Source organism: Meles meles, chromosome 19 (assembly GCF_922984935.1).
Source record: "Meles meles chromosome 19, mMelMel3.1 paternal haplotype, whole genome shotgun sequence".
In the NCBI taxonomy this organism is placed as follows: Eukaryota; Metazoa; Chordata; class Mammalia; order Carnivora; family Mustelidae; genus Meles; species Meles meles.
Genome location: NC_060084.1, coordinates 11,721,627 through 11,739,871, shown reverse-complemented (window position 1 = coordinate 11,739,871; position 18,245 = coordinate 11,721,627). Strand labels below are relative to the sequence as shown.

General features: G+C 43.4%; 1 protein-coding gene across 5 annotated transcripts in view; it reads left to right on the top strand.

Moving 5' to 3' along the window:
* The window catches only part of ZFP1 (ZFP1 zinc finger protein), a 34,801-nt gene extending 20,824 nt beyond the window's left edge, over nt 1-13,977 (top strand). For 2 of the 5 annotated variants that reach the window (XM_045986692.1, XM_045986690.1), the window contains exons 3-4: nt 9,604-9,730; nt 11,092-13,977. In XM_045986692.1, the coding sequence (XP_045842648.1) occupies nt 9,604-9,730; nt 11,092-12,167 (1,203 nt within the window). In that variant the 3' untranslated portion in view covers nt 12,168-13,977. Of the gene's footprint in view, nt 1-9,578; nt 9,731-11,091 lie in introns of all 5 variants that reach the window. The other 3 variants (XM_045986694.1, XM_045986693.1, XM_045986689.1) reach the window with 2 other exon arrangements.
* Nucleotides 13,978-18,245: the final 4,268 nt, after the last annotated feature.

Sequence of the window (18,245 nt, the reverse complement as noted above, 5' to 3'; positions counted from 1 at the left end):
ATAGTCTTTACGTTTATTCTGCCTGTGTCTAGGTATGATTGTCTTTACGTTTATTCTGCCTGGGCTTTATTGAGTATTTTAGATTTGTGGTTGATGCCGTTTACCACATTTGTAAAATTCTCAGCTGTTATTCTTCGAATATTGTTTCTGTCCCTTCCCCCCCCCCCCTTCTTGTGAGACTACACATTACTCTTTGTTTGGTTTTGCTTTCAGCATTTTAAGCAATAGTGCGTTTTTTTGGCCATACTTCACATTTCTTATGTTTTGAGTTTTCCTCCATTTTTTTCCTCTCTGTGTTAGCCTGGATGTCAGCTTTTTGGCCTACCTTCAAGTGCACAGTTCTTGTCCTCTGTGTCATGTCTGCTGTTAAGTCTATACAATGAGTTTTTAATTTCAGTTAAAAACTACATTTTGCAGTTCTGTGATGTCCATTTGCCTCTTTTTTGTAGATTCAGTTCTTTGTTGAAATATTCCCGTATTTTTATCTACATTATCCATATTTTTCTCTATTTTTTTTTCTATTAAGTAAACTCCACCCCCAACATAGGGCTTGAACTCATGACCCTAAGATCAAGAGTCATACGCTCTAAAGACTGAGCCAGCCAGGAGCCCCTCTCTGTATTCTTTTACATATTACTTCACAGTTAATCTTCAGTCTTATGTAGTAACTCTAATCCATGGATTATCTCTACATATATACTGTTGACTGTTCATCTCTTATTTCTTGTCTTATCACTGCTTTTTTGGGTTTTTCACATATTTTCTAGTAATTTTTGTTTATTTGCTGACACATGCATAATATATAACTCCCTCTGAAGAGTGTTACATTTTGTTTTGCCAATAACTTAACTACCTGGAGAACAAAACCGTTGCCATTTATAGTTCTAGTTCTCCTAGAGGCTTGCCCTGCCTGCACATACTAGGAACCACCCAGAGATCTGAGGTGAATTTTTATGCAGAATTTTATTTTATTTATTTATTATTATTTTTTTTAATATTTCTTTATTTGACAGACAGAAATCACAAGCAGGCAGAGAGCCAGGCAGAGGAAGAGGGGGAAGCAGGGGCTCGATCCCAGGACCCTGGGATCACAACCTGAGTCGAAGGCGGAGGCTCAACCCACTGAGCCACCCAGGTGCCCCTTATTTTATTTTTTTTAAAGATTTTATTTATGTATTTGACAGAGGGAGATAAATAGGCAGAGAGGCAAGCAGAAAGAGGTGGGCGAGGCAGGCTCCCTGCTGAGCAGAGAGCCCGATGCGGGGCTTGATCCCAGGACCCTGGAATCATGACCTGAGCCGAAGGCAGATGCTTATTAACCCACTGAGCCACCCAGGCGCCCCTCTGCGAAATTTTAGAGCCCCTTCTCTATGTCTTCTTTATCTTCATTACCTGGCCCCCAAATCTCAGTTGCTTTGCAGACCCACATGCTAATTTTTATTTTTTTTTCAATGTAGCAACAGTGCCACTTGCTGCTTGGGTTCTATTTCTCTGTGCTACTGTTTAGAGAAGATACATTTAGGGACATTTTTGCTGTATGTAGAATTCAATATTGATTTTTTTAAGGGTTTTTATCATAATTTGAATGTGGGGCTCCCCTCATGTTCACTGTTCTTTCTGTAATTGCAGCCCTGCAGTGGTTGCTCTCCAGTGCCTGCAAATTACTTTATATATTTGCCCAGCTTTTATTACTGCTTTTCTCTCTCAAAATTTTAAAGTGATTGCTTTTCAGTGTTGTAGGCATGAAGTCCAAATGCCTTTCTGCTTAACAGAATGTGACCTTTGAGTTCTCTCCAGAAACTTGTATCCTTTTCTCTTTGTACTCAGTATTTTTAAATTTTCTGATTTGTCTTTAATTCCTGTTTGCGTGGTAGTTTCTAAGATATTTTTTGTCACCTTTTTGTGTTAGATTTTGTGAGGTGTGAAAGTGCAGAGAAGTACAAATAAAATTGTACTAGGTTTGAGCTGTATGAAATTGCAGTATTTGTATGTCAGAATAGTTGAAGGGCATCGATTTCAGTGCGGTTCAGCCTAATAACTATCGACCTATTACAGTATCCAAGAGTCAAGACTTAACATCTTGGCTTGTTTGCTCCCATTCTGTGTGTGTATATAATATGTACATACGCTAGAGAGAGATACTATATGTTTATAATGTATATACCATGTATATATATGTAAGTTTTGTCTTTACATTACCTAGTTGATGTGTGAATTCTGTCTCAGTCTTTCTCACTGTCATGGTTCTGATCTCCCTAGCAGGCTCTCACTCCTGGTATTAAGTCACCTTATTCAATGTTAAAGTCTTCTTGACCATAAAAGCTTGGCTCCTCACTTCAGAGGTAGCTGCTATTACAAGTTACGTGCAAGTGTAGCCACTTCTCTCTTTTTTTGCATTCTTTTGTATGCATTAACTGGAATGTACAGGTTGTGGCATATGCTTTTTTTGGGGATTCTGTTGATTTTTTTGTTTAATTATTAATGTTCCTGTGCCAGTTTTTCTGTACCTTTTATTTTGAAGCTTTACTATTCAACTTTGCCTCTTGTAAAAAGTATGTGGTTTTTTGTTTTTTTAATTATCTGGGGGCATCTGGGTAGTACAGTTGGCTAAGTGTCAAGCATGACTCTTGGTTTCAGCTCCAGTCATGATCTCAGAATCGTGATATCGAGCCCCATGAAAGGCTCTGCGCTCTGTGAAGTATGTGTAAGTTTCTTTCTCCCTCCCCCTTCCCCTCCCCCACCTCTAAAATAAATAAGCCTTTTTTTTTTTTTAAGATTTTATTCCTTTATTTGACACAGAGAGAGACAGTGAGAGAAGGAGCACAAGCAGGGGAGTGGGAGAGGGAGAATCAGGCTCCCTGCTGAGCAGGGAGCCGGATGCGGGGCTCGATCCCAAGACCCTGAGCTGAAGGCAGATTACTTTTTATTAAATGTTTATTCTATTTTTATTTTGATTACTGATTTTCTTCCTTTTGGCACTTGTAGCACTTTTCTTCCTCTACTGGTCTGTCAAAATATATTTCCATTCTTTTCTCTTTTTTTTTTTTTGGATTTTCTGTATTTATTTATTTATTTTAGAGAGAGAATGAGGGCAAGACAGAAGGAAAGGGAGAAGGAGAGAATCTCAAGCCGACTCTGTGCAAAGCCCAGTACAGGACTCGATCTCAGTCCCCTGAAATCATGACCTGAGCCAAAACCAAGAGTCAGATGCTTAACCTACTGAGCCCCCTAGGCACCGCTATTTCCATTCTTTTAAAAAAGATGTAGCTTGGGGCATCTGGGTGGCTCAGGTCATGATCTCAGGGTTCTGGGATCTAGCCCCACATCAGGCTTTCTGCTCAGTGAGGAGCCTGCTTCCCCCTCTCTGCCTGCCTCTCTGCTTACTTGTGATCACTCTATCAAATAAAATCTTTTAAAAAATTAAAAAGGGTTAGCTTACTCTTTTGGTGCTTATATATATATTTTTAAATTTATTTATTTGACAGAAATCATAAGTAGGCAGAGAAGCAGGCAGAGAGAGAGGGAGGAAGCAGGCTCCCCACTGAGCAGAGAGCCCTATGTGGGGCTCAGTCCCAGGACCCTGGGATCATGATGTGAGCCAAAGGCAAAAGCTTTAACCCACTGAGCCACTCAGGTGCCCCTTGGTGCTTATATTTAACAAAGTTTAAGAAGTTAATTACAATTTATATTTTCTCCCCACACACAATACTTTCTGCTACAACTCCCAGATTGCTGGAATCCAAAAATTAGTTTCAGCTAATTATTTAAAACCTTCTTCCCACATCCTTTATGTACTTATTTTAACAACATATTTTGCTCTCTTATTTGCTCCTTGATGCTTTTTGCATTCAACTGACTCTTACTAGATTTAATTGTCCTCTTTATGGTTCGTATCATTTTATAGTAGTAAATATACCTAACATATTTACCTGACATTTATTATTTAGGAGCCATCATTTTTTTTTAAGATTTTTTAAAAATTTATATATTTGACAGAGAGAGGGAACACAAGCAGGGGGAGTTGGAGAGGTCTCCCCACTGAGCAGGGAGCCTGACGTGGGGCTCGATCCCAGGACCCTGGGATCATGACCTGAGCTGAAGGCAGACGCTTAATGGCTGAGCCACCGAGGCACCCCAGTAACCATCTTTTTTTTTTTTTTTTTTACTTTTATTTATTTGACAGAGACATAGTGAGAGAGAGAGAGAACACAAGCAGAGGGAGTGGGAGAGGGAGAAGCAGGCCTCCCACCAAGCAGGGAGCCCAACGCGGGGCTCCATCCCAGGACCCTGGAATCGTGACCCGAGTTGAAGGCAGAGGCTTAATGACTAAGCCACCTAGGCGCCCAGTAACCATCATTTTAGATCAGGTTGTTGAACTAATGTCTGTGAGCCAAATGCCCTTCAGCCTTCTTTTTGTATGACCCACAACTAAAAGTGGTTTTTACATTTCTTTAATGGCTAGGGAAAAAGATCAATGGTATGAAAATTATATGAAATTCCCATTTCCGTGTCCATAAATCAAGTTTTATTGGAACACAGCCATGCCCGTTTGTTTACATACTTCAGTGCCTGTTGTCGTGGTACAGTGGCAGACTTGTTTGGTTGTAGTTGAAACTACATGTGGCCTGCAGAATTGAAAACATCTATAATTTTCCTTATAGAAAATTTGCCAACTCAGTTTCTAGTATCTTCAGTACTTTGATGATATTCTATTGTTTTCTGGCTTACATTGTTTCTGTTGAAAGTCAGCTGTTGGTTTTATTGTGCCTTTATAGACGGTGCATCTTTTTTCTCTGGGATTGTTAGCAGTTTTATGATGTGAATAAATGTGATTTTCTTTTTATTTGTTCTTCTTGGGGTTAATGGCGTTCAGTGGTCTGATGTGTGAGCTGTTTTGGAAAAATCTAAGTAAGCCACTGTGTCTTCAATATTGTTTCTGTTGAGTTTTGCCTCTTGTACTGGGACTCCCAACTGCAAGTATATTAGGCCTTTTTAGTTTGTCCCATGGATCTTTTAGTCTTTTCGATGTGTTGCCCATCCTTTATTCTTCCTCCATTTCGGTCTAGACTCCTTACTGACCTATCCAGTTTTCTCATCATTTTTTAGAAGTGTCTAACCTGCTGTTAAATCCAGTTACATACTTTTAAAGCATCTTTTCTAACATTCTTTTTTTCCTGTTCAATTTTACTCTGTGCTGTTCCTTTCTTTTGTGAGAGGTTATGTGGCCCATGACTTAGGCCTGGGTGATGATGAGTCATAGTGTGTGTCTCTACTTACATTATGCTGAAAATGTGATGATTTCACTTACACTTACACCATGAATGTAGTGAGCATATCCTGGAGGCCGAAAAGCTGACTAACCACTGGTAAAATTGATACCTAGATCAAATATATCGCCAAGTACAAATGCAGCCAGAATTGATCCAGGAATCGTGTAGATTACAAACTGAATAAAAAAGCACTTTTAATGAAGAGCCAAGCATACTGGAGCATGACATCTCAGGAAAATGAGCCAGATATTAGGGTTCCCCATGTATTACCAAAATCTTTACATAATCTGAATACAAACAACTGAGATGCTCTGTTATTTTGGCTTGCTACTTAGGATGTTGCTGTAGGAATTATGTGGCATGTCTCTTCAGGAAGAAGAGGATAATGAAAACCAAAGTTGAATACTCCATTCAATTCAGCATTATTGTGTTTGTTTGTGCCTGACATATACTTATGTACTTTGTGCTAACAGGAATATAAAGATGAGCAAGGTACAATTTCTGGTCTAAAAAATTTTAGCATCTAGTGGGGATAATGGAAGGCATAAAACACACTTAACAAAAGAAAGCAAGGCAAAACTGCCACAGAGATAGAAACAAAATACCCAGGATTTAAAACCCTGATTGGACTCACAATATGGAAGGATCACATCTAAGTGATCTAGGATGTGATCTTACCGGAAGGATCGTTGCATAGAGAGGAGAGCCATGGGAAAGAGGGATGGAAAAGAAATCTGAAGGATGTTGAATACTGAGCTAGTCATTGTTTATTAGTTTTCAGTGGGTAAGGAAAGATTGTGTCTACCCAAGGTAATTGTGTACTAGAACTATTCTGTAGAAAAATGATGTTAGCTTTAGAATGTGGGGTCAATGAGAATAAGGGCAGACAGAAAATAAGAAAAGGCTTTTGTAATAATTGGGGTGGCAGTGTAAACAGTAGGCAGAGGAACAACTTGAGGGCTTCTCTAGCTTGCCGACCCGGATGAAGACTGATCGTGCGTTTTCTGTCCCTAGTTCTTAATTTAGTCCCTTGGAAATTTCCTAGTGATTCTCTTATTTGAGCTGTAATTTCAGAAGTGATATGATAAAGGAATAAATTTTTACTACTGAGAAAATGTTGGCACTATGATTGTTGACCCTCTGTGGCCTTGATCTCAGGTATTGACCCACCGCCTGCATTCTCTGCTCCCATGCCAAGTGGCTAAAGAATCCTAGAAGGTGTCATGAAATAATGCTCATTAGGCTACCTGCAAATTTGTGCAGTATAACTAAGTCATTCGTAGTACTCAACCCCTCATGTCATTTTTTTCTTACAACTTTTCCCAAGGCTAGGAGTTATCAGTGAGAGATGGTGAGAAGTCAGGAGGGCAAGGCTTTTAAAAATAAAGATGGGGACAAGTGTAATCTAGATTTTGGAGGTGTGGAATCTAAGAGGGGCACTGACAGGAAGAATCAGAGGCCGAAGGAATCGAAGGTCATAACTGAAGATGAAAGATAGATTCAGAATAGAATGTGCATTGGTTAAAGAAGATTCTTGTACTCAAAAGTGAATTGGGAGGTGACAGTTTAGATGTACAGACAGTCCCCAGCATAAGATCGTTCCCAATTTTTTTACCTTACGATGTTGTGAACGCAACACACATTCAGTAGAAACTATACTTGGAATTTTGAACTTTTCTTGGCTTGAGGGTACGTGGTAGCATATGCTTGTGATGCTGGGCAGTGGCCCCAAACCACAGCTCCCTGTCAGCCACACAATCAAGAAGGTAAACAACCAGTATACTTAAAACCATTCTGCACCCCAAACAATCATTCTGTTGATCATTTTCAGTACAGAATTCAATAAATTACATGAAATATTCAATGCTTTATTATAAAATCGGCTTTGAATTAGATGATTTTGCATGCATGTCCGCTAACATCAGTGTTCTGAGCATGTTTACAGTAGGCTAAGCTCCAGTGTTCAGTGGGTTAGGTGTACTAAATGCATTTTCAGCCTACGGTGTTTTCACATTATGGTGGGTTTATCAGGATGTAATCCCACATCATAAGTCAAGGAAGATGTAACAGTTTGAAGAGCTGAAGAAGGGGTATTAAAAAATGGTCGGCTCTGGATGTCAGGTATGCTAGGCACACCTCTACTCATGGCCATCGGCTTTCTCCCCAGAACACCAAATTCATTCCAGATGGAAACTATACTGTCTTGGCAAGTCTTTGAAGTCAGTCATGCTTGATGTCCCTTTTAATGCTGTGGTATCAGAATTGTGTTTTATCAACAGTTTTTTGAGTTGTTTGTGTAAGTATGGAAAATGGCACTGTGAGAAGAAAAAAGTGTTTTCACATTTGATGTTGGAGTCATTTCTAAATTATAGTTACTTTGGGGCACCTGAGTGGCTCGAATGGTTAGGCATCTGCCTTTGGGTCATGATGCCCGGGTCCTGGGATTGAGTTCTGCACTGGGCTCCTTGCTCCGCGGGGGTCTGCTGCTTCCTCTGCCTCTGGCTCTCTGCCCGCTTGTGCTCTTTTCATCTCATGCATGCATGCACTCTGTCTCTTAAATAAAATCTTGAAAAGAAAAACAAAACCTTGTTTACAAAGTAAATTACTGTAACTTGAGTGAATGTAATGTGCCAGAGGCTGATCCCCTTTGTTGGTCTGGCAGCCATGCAAAAGTTCTTATTGTACCTGTCACTTGGCCAAGTGGATATAGGTTAATAAAATCCATATAGCCACCATTCGGGCCAAGAAATAGAAATTACCCAGGATTCTTGAAGCTCTTAAGAAATCTTCCCTGTGTAGCTGGAATTAGTTCATTTTCATTGCTTTATAGGACTCGGTTCTAACAGACACAGAAAATCAGTCTACTGTTGATGAACGTTTGTCTTTGGGCTCTTAATGTAAAATGGGACTGTGAACATTTTTAAAAATTTTTTATTGAGGTATAATGACATGGGACTGTTTCATGGGTACAGTGTAATGATTTGATATTGGTATATATTGCTAAATGATCACCTCCATGAGTCTGGTAAACATCCATCAATTCATGTTGCAATTTTTTTCTTGTGAGGACAACTCAACAGTTTTGAAATATGCAGTACAGTACTGCTAACTAGTCACCGTGCTGCACATTACATCTGCACGTCTTGTCTAATAATTGGAAGTTTGTACCTTTTGACCTCCCTTCCCCCATTTTGCCCAGTTCTTACCCTCCACTCTGGCAACCAGTCTGTTCTCTGTATCAGTGAGCTTGGTTGTTTTGGGATGTTTTAGATTCTACATACAGGTGAGATGATAGAGTATTTGTCTTTTTGTGACTTACTTTGCTGAGCACGATACTCAGAATCCATCCATGTTGTCACAAGTGACCAGATTTTCTCTCATGTCTGAGTAATTAATAATCCATTGGATGTATGTGCCACATTTCCTTTTCCATTCGTCAAGCCTTGGACATGGAGGTTGTTTTTATGTCTTGGCTGTTGTAGACAAGGTGGCAGTGAACGTGGGAGTGCATGTATCTTCTTTTTCCTTAAGATTTATTTTTGGGAGAGAGAGTACATGCACGAGTGGCGGGGGGTTGGGCAGAGGGAGAAGCAGACTTCCTGCTGAGCAGGGGGCCCAATGCTGGACTCTGTCCTAGTGTCCTGAGATCATGGAGATCATGGCATGAGCCAGAGGCAGACACCCAGGCGCCCTGCATGTAGCTTTTCAAGTTAGTGTTTTTGTTTTCTCTGGATAAATACCCACAGGTGGAAGTGCTGGATCAGGAGGCGGTTCTGCTTCTGGAGGCAGCTTCTCCCTGTGTTTCTTAGTGGCTGTACCAGTTTGCGTTACCACGAACAGTGCACTGGGGTTCCCTTTTCTCCACATCCTCAGGGAGTTCTTTGTATATTTGAATATTAACCCCTTATCAGATGATTTGCAAGTATTTTATCCCAGTTGTAGGTTATGCCTGACATTTTGCTTTAATTCTTTAATACTGTCTGGTGTGATACCACAGAAGTAGCTATGTGAGCATCATCTCCGCACTGGTAACACTAAATATTTCATGTTTGTGCATTTATCTCCCTGTACACATTTTCAGAGAACAGTGTTTTATTAATCTTAGATGCCTGTCAAATATGATAGTGCCGGAGGTATAAGGGAATCTAAATAAATGCTATATTATAAAAATATTTTTTGGAAATATGACAAAACTGTGTACATAGTTGGTGTTCTATATAAATTTTTATGGTGAATGACTGTTTTATAACAAGGTGAGAATTAGTTTTCACATATCCTTTCTACATTACCAAATGTTGATCATTTCAGAATGAATAGCAATATGCCATTTCAGGGATCTGTTTCATTCACGGATGTGACTGTGGACTTCACTCAGGAGGAATGGGAGCAGCTGGACCCCTCCCAGAGGATCCTGTACATGGATGTGATGCTGGAGAATTACAGCAACTTACTGTCAGTGGGTAAGGGCCTCTTTCCAGGCAGCTCAGTGTCCGTTACCAAAAACTCTGGAGTTTCTGAATTTCTGAGTGGTTTTGGCCTTGGCCTCCAGTTGTTTAGCCGTGAGAGAGTGCAGACTCTTAAGCTGTGCCTTCTTCATTTTGGAGATTTCTGAAGTCCAGGCTATGTTCCATTAGCAGTTATCCGGTATCAAATCAGATGTGATTTTCAGGCTACAGGAAGAGAATAATAGCATATTAACAATTGCCAGTTCACAAAAGAGGGAAGGAGAATCAGAAGCCAGTGGAAGTAATATCCTAGGAATTATGAATGGTTTGAGATACTTTAAAACATTTTTTAAGAATCAGTTTTTCAGGTTCCCAAACCTTTAAAGATGGCCAAGACCAGATGACCCACATTGCCCAGATCTCAGAATCATACCTCCAACTGCCAGTCTGTCCCTGCAGAACTTTTGCATTTGCCTAACCTGCCCTAAACCTTTGTGATTAGTATTCTCAGTTTGCCAGAATGGTGACTTTGATATTTAAGTCTTGGAATTGGTGTAATAGCCGTAAGGAAATTTTTTTTTTTTTTTTTTTTTTCATTTTTTTAGCATAAGGGTGCTATCTTTGTCCTAGACACAAACGGCAGCAGGATCACAAGAGTCAGGAGTAATCAGGAACACACAGATGAAAATAAAGGTTATTACAGGTCTAGGTCAAGGGAATAAATCTGATCCTTAAGATTTCTTTCAAATTAAAGCAGAGACAAGATGGGTTTAGAGAAGAAATTAAACATAGTGGGATAAAAATGATTGTCTCAAGGATATGGGACTCTTGGATTAATTTTATTTCCTACAAAATAGGAGTTCTGGATCTTGTCATCCACTTGCAAAAGGAAAGAGATGTGGATCTTGGCCGCACTAACAGCTCTGCAGACCTGTGCAGAGTGTTGGCTCTAGGAAGTTATGTGGCAGAGATGAGCAGCCCACAGTCATTCGGAGCCTAAGGGGAGCTAAACTCAGATCAGTTTGGCCTTTTTTCCCTTAACATCTTCATCTGTGCTAACTGTTTGGTGTCCTTGAGGACAGTTCTTAGTCTCCTTTGTCCCCAGACTTGCCAGCCTTCCCACATCATTTGTGCCCTGTTCGGTGCTCTTTGTTTTTTATTTCACCTTTTAGGGCCACTTGTAATCTGTCAAGGCTGCTTATGTCCATTGCCAATTTCTACTTTTTTTTTTTTGCCAAGGGCTTTTGTCTTTCAAAGCTTAAGAACTAGGTAAAATTTGCATTGGAGATTCTAATACTGGAAGACTGGATCCCACACTCAAGAGGCAGCCTCACACTTCCATCCTCTAACGTTGTACTTCATGTGCTCTTTCCTAGAGGTGTGGAAGGCCGACGACCAGATGGAGCGGGACCGCAGCAACCCGGATGAGCAGGCGAGGCCATTTATCATTTTTAAGAACCAAACCCCAATGGAGGAAAGTGGTAATCTCTTCGGAAAAACATTTAATCTGAGCACAGATTTCGTTTCTTTAAGGCAAGTACCCTATAAATACGACTTATATGAAAAAACTTTGAAATCAAATTCAGACTTACTTAATAGTAATCGAAGCTACATAAGAAAGAGACCTGCTGAGTGTAACGGATTTGGGAAGGCACTCCTCTATCTGAAGCAGGAGAAAGCCCATAATGGATTAGAGTACTCCGAATATAACAAAAATGGAAAAGTCTTTGAAGAAGGCATTTTTAAACATCAGAAAATAAGAAATTTGGTACAACCTTTTATTTGTAATTACTGTGACAAGGCTTTCTCCTTTAAGTCACTCCTCATTAGTCACAAGAGAATACACACTGGAGAAAAACCTTATGAATGTAATGTATGTAAAAAAACCTTCTCCCATAAGGCAAACCTCATTAAACATCAAAGAATTCACACCGGGGAGAAACCCTTTGAATGTATTGAATGTGGAAAAGCCTTTACTCACCAGTCAAACCTCATCGTCCACCAGAGAGCACATATGGAGAAGAAGCCCTACGAATGCAGTGATTGTGGCAAGACATTTGCCCAGAAATTTGAACTTACCACACACCAGAGAATTCATACGGGAGAACGACCCTATGAGTGTAATGAATGTGCAAAAACCTTCTTCAAGAAATCCAACCTCATTATACATCAGAAAATTCACACCGGGGAGAAGCGCTATGAGTGCAGTGAATGTGGGAAGTCCTTTATCCAGAACTCTCAACTCATTATACACATGAGGACTCACACGGGAGAGAAGCCCTATGAATGTACTGAATGTGGCAAAACCTTCAGCCAGAGGTCAACCCTTAGATTACATTTGCGAATCCATACAGGAGAGAAACCATACGAGTGTTCCGAATGTGGGAAGGCCTTCAGCAGGAAATCCCGCCTCAGTGTCCATCAGAGAGTTCACCTGGGGGAAAAGGCCTGAGACTGCTGCCAGCCGGGCCTGTGGCAACCCCTCCCACCCCAGCCCTTCCCGCGGGGGAGAAACCGCACGAAGGTACTGAAGGAATGTGGAAATTCACAGGGAGCTACAACCCATCACATCGAAAAATGGGTAAAAACAGGGTCCCCTCAGTACAGTGTTAGACCGAAAGGTAGTGGTGACGCCCAGCTAAAGAATATCTAGCAGCTCATAGCCAAGTGTAAACAGACATGCTCAGTTGTATTACAGTGAGTTTTTTAAAATCTTGAATTACTCAAGAATGAAATATTCTGGGCAACAGCATAAAGGATCAGTACCTTAGGAATTTAGTGGTTATGTGTGATCCTATCTTGGGTCTACACATGTAAATTTAACAAGTCACTGGGAGTTTGAGATTCTTGTCCTCTGACAGGAGGGGCACAAATAAGATTTTCCATGCTAAACATCGCGTGTTTTTCAGTACCTTTCCAAGCCTGTATGCATTCCGCATGAAACAGGTGACTGTCGCTGTGGCGTGTGGCCGCTGTCCTCGCCCCCTTGCGGCCCTAGAGCGTCGGTCTGCCAGCATTGTTCCGCTGCCTCTTCAATAAACAGAAGACAGTGTTGAAGTTTTAACTTGCTTCTGGGGTTGCTGGACAGCTTTCTTCTCATCAGTGTGTAAGTGAGCGATCATCAAGAGGGGATTGGGAGAGTACAGGAGCTCGGTGGGCCGGCACCCCGTGCCCCAGCCCGCGAGGCGCCGTCGCTGGCGTGCAGCTGCCGTGCAGGTGTTTACTCGGGATGCATGTCGTTCAATAGTGTATAACCCGGAAACTACGTGTACTTTCCTTTGTGCGTTTCCCTGTTTCTCCTAATATTTTACAAATTGTCTCACAAAAAATAGGATGTGTATGTGGTTCGCAGATGTTACAATTTAGAGACTTTAGAGAAAAAATTTAAACTGTCAATGTCTTACTGCTTTTTAAGATGTCCATGTGCACAGCACACTTTAGAAATGCATTCTTGCCACATTCTGTTTAAAGGAGGCATTTCCGCTCCCTGAGTTTCATGGTCACCTACCGAAAGCATCTCCCTTCGGAACTCGAGTAGAAGTTAAGCCTTGCCTTTGAAGTTAGACTTTTCGGTGATCTCTCCATATGTTTAACGATTAACCTGAAAAGCTTTTCGCATAACTCAGAGGCAAACCATCTTAGTATTGATTTCAAATTCCCAAGTTTCTCTCCTGATCTGTCATAAATCGCACACCGGATTTGTCACTGGCACTACAACTGGCCTTGTGTTTTCCTTGTTTCTGAATGTCACTGATGTGCGTGAATCTGTATGAGTGTGAGAGACTTTCGGAACAGATTTACCAGAACAGCTATAGTCCAGGAAGTCTCTGGCTTTCTAAATTGTCATCTTGTCTACTACCAACAAGGAAGCAGGGGGAAAGATTCATTGCATACACCACTGTTAGAAATGTGTCAAGTGTGACTCCTAACATTAAGAATACACCTACCCTTCAGTCCAGGAGTCTCACTCCTGGGACTCTATCCCTAAGACAACAAAGTGCCAGTACTTAAGATTATATGTTTATCAACGTATATTGTATTTTTTGATAAGGACAAAAAAAGGAAACAATGTGAATGACCATCAGAAAGAGAATGATTGAATAAACTGCAGTAGAAATGGACCATGGCTGGATATATTCCATGGAAAACAATGTGTAAGAGCAAATGCCTCCAGGTCAGATGAAAAGAGAGGGAGCGGGGAGAGGAAAAGGGGAGAGAGCGTTTGTGTGTGTACACATTTTTAAAATAAAGATCTAAGTATATGTGTGTTTGTATTTGTATGATTTTATGGTCCTAGATAATACATTCTAAATATCATTTAGTGGAAAATGTTTCATGCATTCCTTGGTCCCTGAATTAACTCATTTATACTAAAACACCATAACTCACTTGTAACACAATTAAATCATTATTCATAATTAGTGAAGTAATTAATAGTAGTTAAAACAACATGAGGTAGGTTCTCATACTTTATAAACAACTGTCTGCTGTTCTCAGGCTCTAGCTTTCATAGCTGTAGGGTATGCTTGAGCCTGTGTTCACCATGATAACACATACTTGACATTCATTGTTCACACAGGAAACCTTTAATACAAAAAAAAAAAAAAAGGAAAAGGAAAAACCCATGAAAAAATTTCAGGGAAGCCAAGGTCATTATCACAAATCAGCAAGTTGCAAATGCTTTGAGAAAACATACCTACCTTTACATATGCAAAAGTAACCATTGGGGTGACTGTCCTTTCATGGGCTGTTTGCTCCCAAGGTCCTAGGATTCCAGATCAGGGGAAAAAAATCCCTTGTAATCCTCATAAATCAAAGTGGTTTTAGATGAAACTTCCCCTGAAACAGGTTTTTACAGCCTGGGCATAGAGCCGCATTTCAGTCTTGCAGGATGCTGGGGACAGTAGGCCAAGAGGCAATGCACTTTGCACAGCAAAACCCAGCCCGTAGGGGTCTCCAGATCCTGACCTCTGCCTGTCTGACTCCCGACACCCATGCCCACTGCACTTGACCCCATTACTGGTCTTTATTCCATTTTTTTTTTAAGATTTATTTTTATTTATTTGACAGAGCACAGCAGGGGGAGCAGCAAGCAGAGGGAAAGGGAGAAGCAGATCACCAAGCAGGGAACCCAATGTGGGACTTGATCCCAGGGCCCTGGAATCATGACCTGAGCCAAAGGAAGACACTTAACGACGGGGCCACCCAGGCATCCCTCCGTTTGATATTTTAATTTTGGAGTTTCTATTTCCACAAATAACCTTTTCATAACTAAAATGCTTAGACACTTACACTTCTCCCCATTGTTTAATGCTTTATAAATGTAAAGTCGGGGATCATGTTGCATAAAGCTGGCACGGATAAATCTGACTGGCATCTCTCTTCTCTGAAGGATGGTGGGGGTTTGTAGGTCGGAGGAAACTGCGGGGTGAGAGGCGGAGGCACAGCTTGCAAAAACATGGCAATGTGAGACACCGTGGGTCCTCAGGGTTGGGGAGGTGACTTCGTGGAACACAGCTAGAGGTTTCATTCCAGGCCCCCCGTCCCCTGCTCTGTCTTCGTTCTCTGTGGCTGCACGATGACACAGAGCCCCTCTCCCAACCAGACAGCTGGTCTGGGACATCAGGAACCTGGACCTCGTTTGGCTGGAATGTTTCTCAACTCGGGTCCTTACCTGGATTGTCCATCAAACCCAGCCGGCCTGACAGAGTGGACTCTCGGGACCTGCTCTCCACTTCCATCTTCTGCCTTGGCTAGGTCTGTACCCCGGGGATTCTGAAGGTGAAAACTCGCGCAGCTCATCCTGCCGAGCCCGAGTCGGGAGAACGGGTCTGGGACCCTGCTCCGGTGCTCCAGACCTCAGCGCAGCGTTGGTGACCTTCATCCTCGGTCTGACTCTTCTGTCCCAAGAGGCTGCTCTTCCAGCTCAGACGTACACGCTGGATTGTATGTGACAGGCTTGAATTACAGACAATCTACCTTTCTCGGTTTTATAAGGACTGTCAGAATGTTAACCAAATTACAACCAACCAACCAAAACACACCCTCGAGGCTAGTGAGACTCATGAAAGAATCCGGACATGGGGACCGAGGACTTCAGTTACCGGAAAGTAAAGGGAGCATACACCTCCGTGAGAAGCCCAGACCACAGCTGGGGACACGGACGGTGGACGTGGGGACAGGCACTCACTCCAAAAGACATTTTGAGCACCAACAAGGCAGCAGGCATCTGTGGCCCGCCAGGGACACTGTGGGAACGAGAGCCTGCTGGGACGGAGGGCTCCTGTCTGGGAGGTGCTCGTATTCGCTGTGCTTCCCCGGAGCGGAAGGGAAACCTGGCCCCAGGGGCCGGGCTATGGGAGACACAGGTATGGGCTGGGCCTGCCGCGGTGAGAAAACCCCGAAGCCACAGGAAACCTCAAGTAAGGAAGAGCATCATCTGCTTTTTAAAGAGTGAGCTCGATGCTAACTGGGCGGGGCACTGCGGTAGGTTCCCAGAAACAGAAACCCGCCACTTAACGGGAGAACCCTAGGAGCCCAAGTTCTGCCGGTTCGTGGCCCCCCTTCAAGGGCTTTCAACAAAATTTCAAATAGCAACCAAATGCTTTCTCTGCCACCAGTCGGTAATAATCAGTGAGAAGTCCTCTTGCTAACTCAAGTTCACTTAAATTCCTGCTTTCCTAGTTTTTTTGTTTTTTGTTTGTTTTTTTTTTTTTGAGATTTTACTCATTTATTTGGCAGAGACACAGCAAGAAAGGCAACACAAGCAGGGGGAGTGGGAGAGGGAGAGGCAGGCTTCCTGCCAAGCAGAGAGCCCGAGGCGGGCGATTCCGGTATCCCAGGACTCGCGTCATGACCCCAGCTGAAGGCAGATGCTCAAGGACTGAGCCACCCGGGCACCCGCCCCTGCCCAGATCTCCTCCTAACGTCTCCTGGTTTTCGAACCCTTCCTCTTCCTCCAGCCCACCTAGACTCATGAGAATTAACCCGTTCTTACCTCAAAACCCCGGAATTCCACACCGCAGAGACCACTCAGAGTAACCGTCCAGGTGGTCGGGGACAGGCCAGACCTGAGCGCTTCCTCCACCAGGTCGATGCTGAATGTGGGAAGGGGAGTTCTCTGAGGCTGGTGTCCGTGCAGGTGCCGGAGCCGTTACTGAAAGTGCGAGAAGGGTAGTGCATGCAACGGGATGCCTCTCAGCAGAGTGAGGAGAGGCCAGGACGGAGCCGGGGCTGCCCCCTTTCAAAGTGGCGTGGCAGAGACCAATTCGTGGGAAGAACGCTCGTGCCGGGCAGTATGTGTTTCAGGGTAGCAGGAGGCCTGTGGGACTGTGGTCTCATCACTTTGCTCGGGACAACAGACACCGTAATGTTGAAAACCAGCCCCAGACTCCATTAGCGGCAAGCGTCGGGCTAGGGGTGCAGCAGGGAGGGCTGCGGCCCGACGGTGTGGCTGCCCGAGCAGGGGAACAGGCTGAAGGGCGGGCGCAGGAGGGCCCGGCCTGGGCGAGGAGGGCAGCTGAGGGGTCCCTGCTGGGACGAATGGTCGTTGATGGAACGGGCCACCTAGAGGGATGGGTGCCTGACGGCAGGTGGAAAAACATGACCAGATGGGTCAAGCTGCCGAGGATGCTTAATGGCTGCCTGTGACCTGAGGAGGTCAGACGCGTCAGACGCCAAAAACAAATATTAGCGACAGCGGCCGCCCGCGGACAGCAGTAGCCCAGCCGGTGAATTGGTGCTGCTCGGTGCTGCTCGCCGGCCGCGCTCTGGGCCGCAGGCTGCGGTTCGCTCTCTGCGCGCTAGCTCGCTGAAGAGTCACCTGCTCCCGGGCCATTCTGAGTCCCCGGGCCCCACAGGATATCGTGGGTTCGTTTAGTCCCTGGCAGGATGTCACGTAAAAAAGGGACAAATATAAATGTCCCCGATGAGGGAGTAGAAGGCTGAGGACAGGCCGAAGCGGACGCCCCACAACCCCCACCTCCAGGGGACATCTGTGACATTCCTCAGGCACTCCTGGATGCCCTAAAGGAAAACGGACAGTTAATCTATGGAGACTGCAATCCCCCAAGACAGAAGTCTCCCTCGGTTTAACAAAAGCCTTAGCAATTTACAAGAACAAAGCATTTCTACCAATAACTGAGCTTCCAGAAGGAAATGCAAACACAGTTAAATGTTCTCAGAACCTGCAGCCCATTGACAGCCACTCGAAACGGGCGGAGTGTCGTGTTCCTCCAGGAAGCTCCCGACTGTCTCACTGTTAATGCCTTACGGGAAGAAAAACCACCTTACCCTGACAATGGCAAGGCCTAGGGTATCCCAAGAGTCTTCTTTAACATACAAAAGTCCTTTAGAAACCCTCCCTTTCCCTTACCTTCCCTGACTCCCAAGTACATCATCAGCCGCCCTCCCAAACCAGCTGCTCACAGAGAGGTTTCCGAATTCCTTCTCCGCCTTCGGCTCCAGACCTCACCTACATTCCAAAACCCCATCATCCCAAACGTGTGCAACTAGCATTTCCTAAACACCC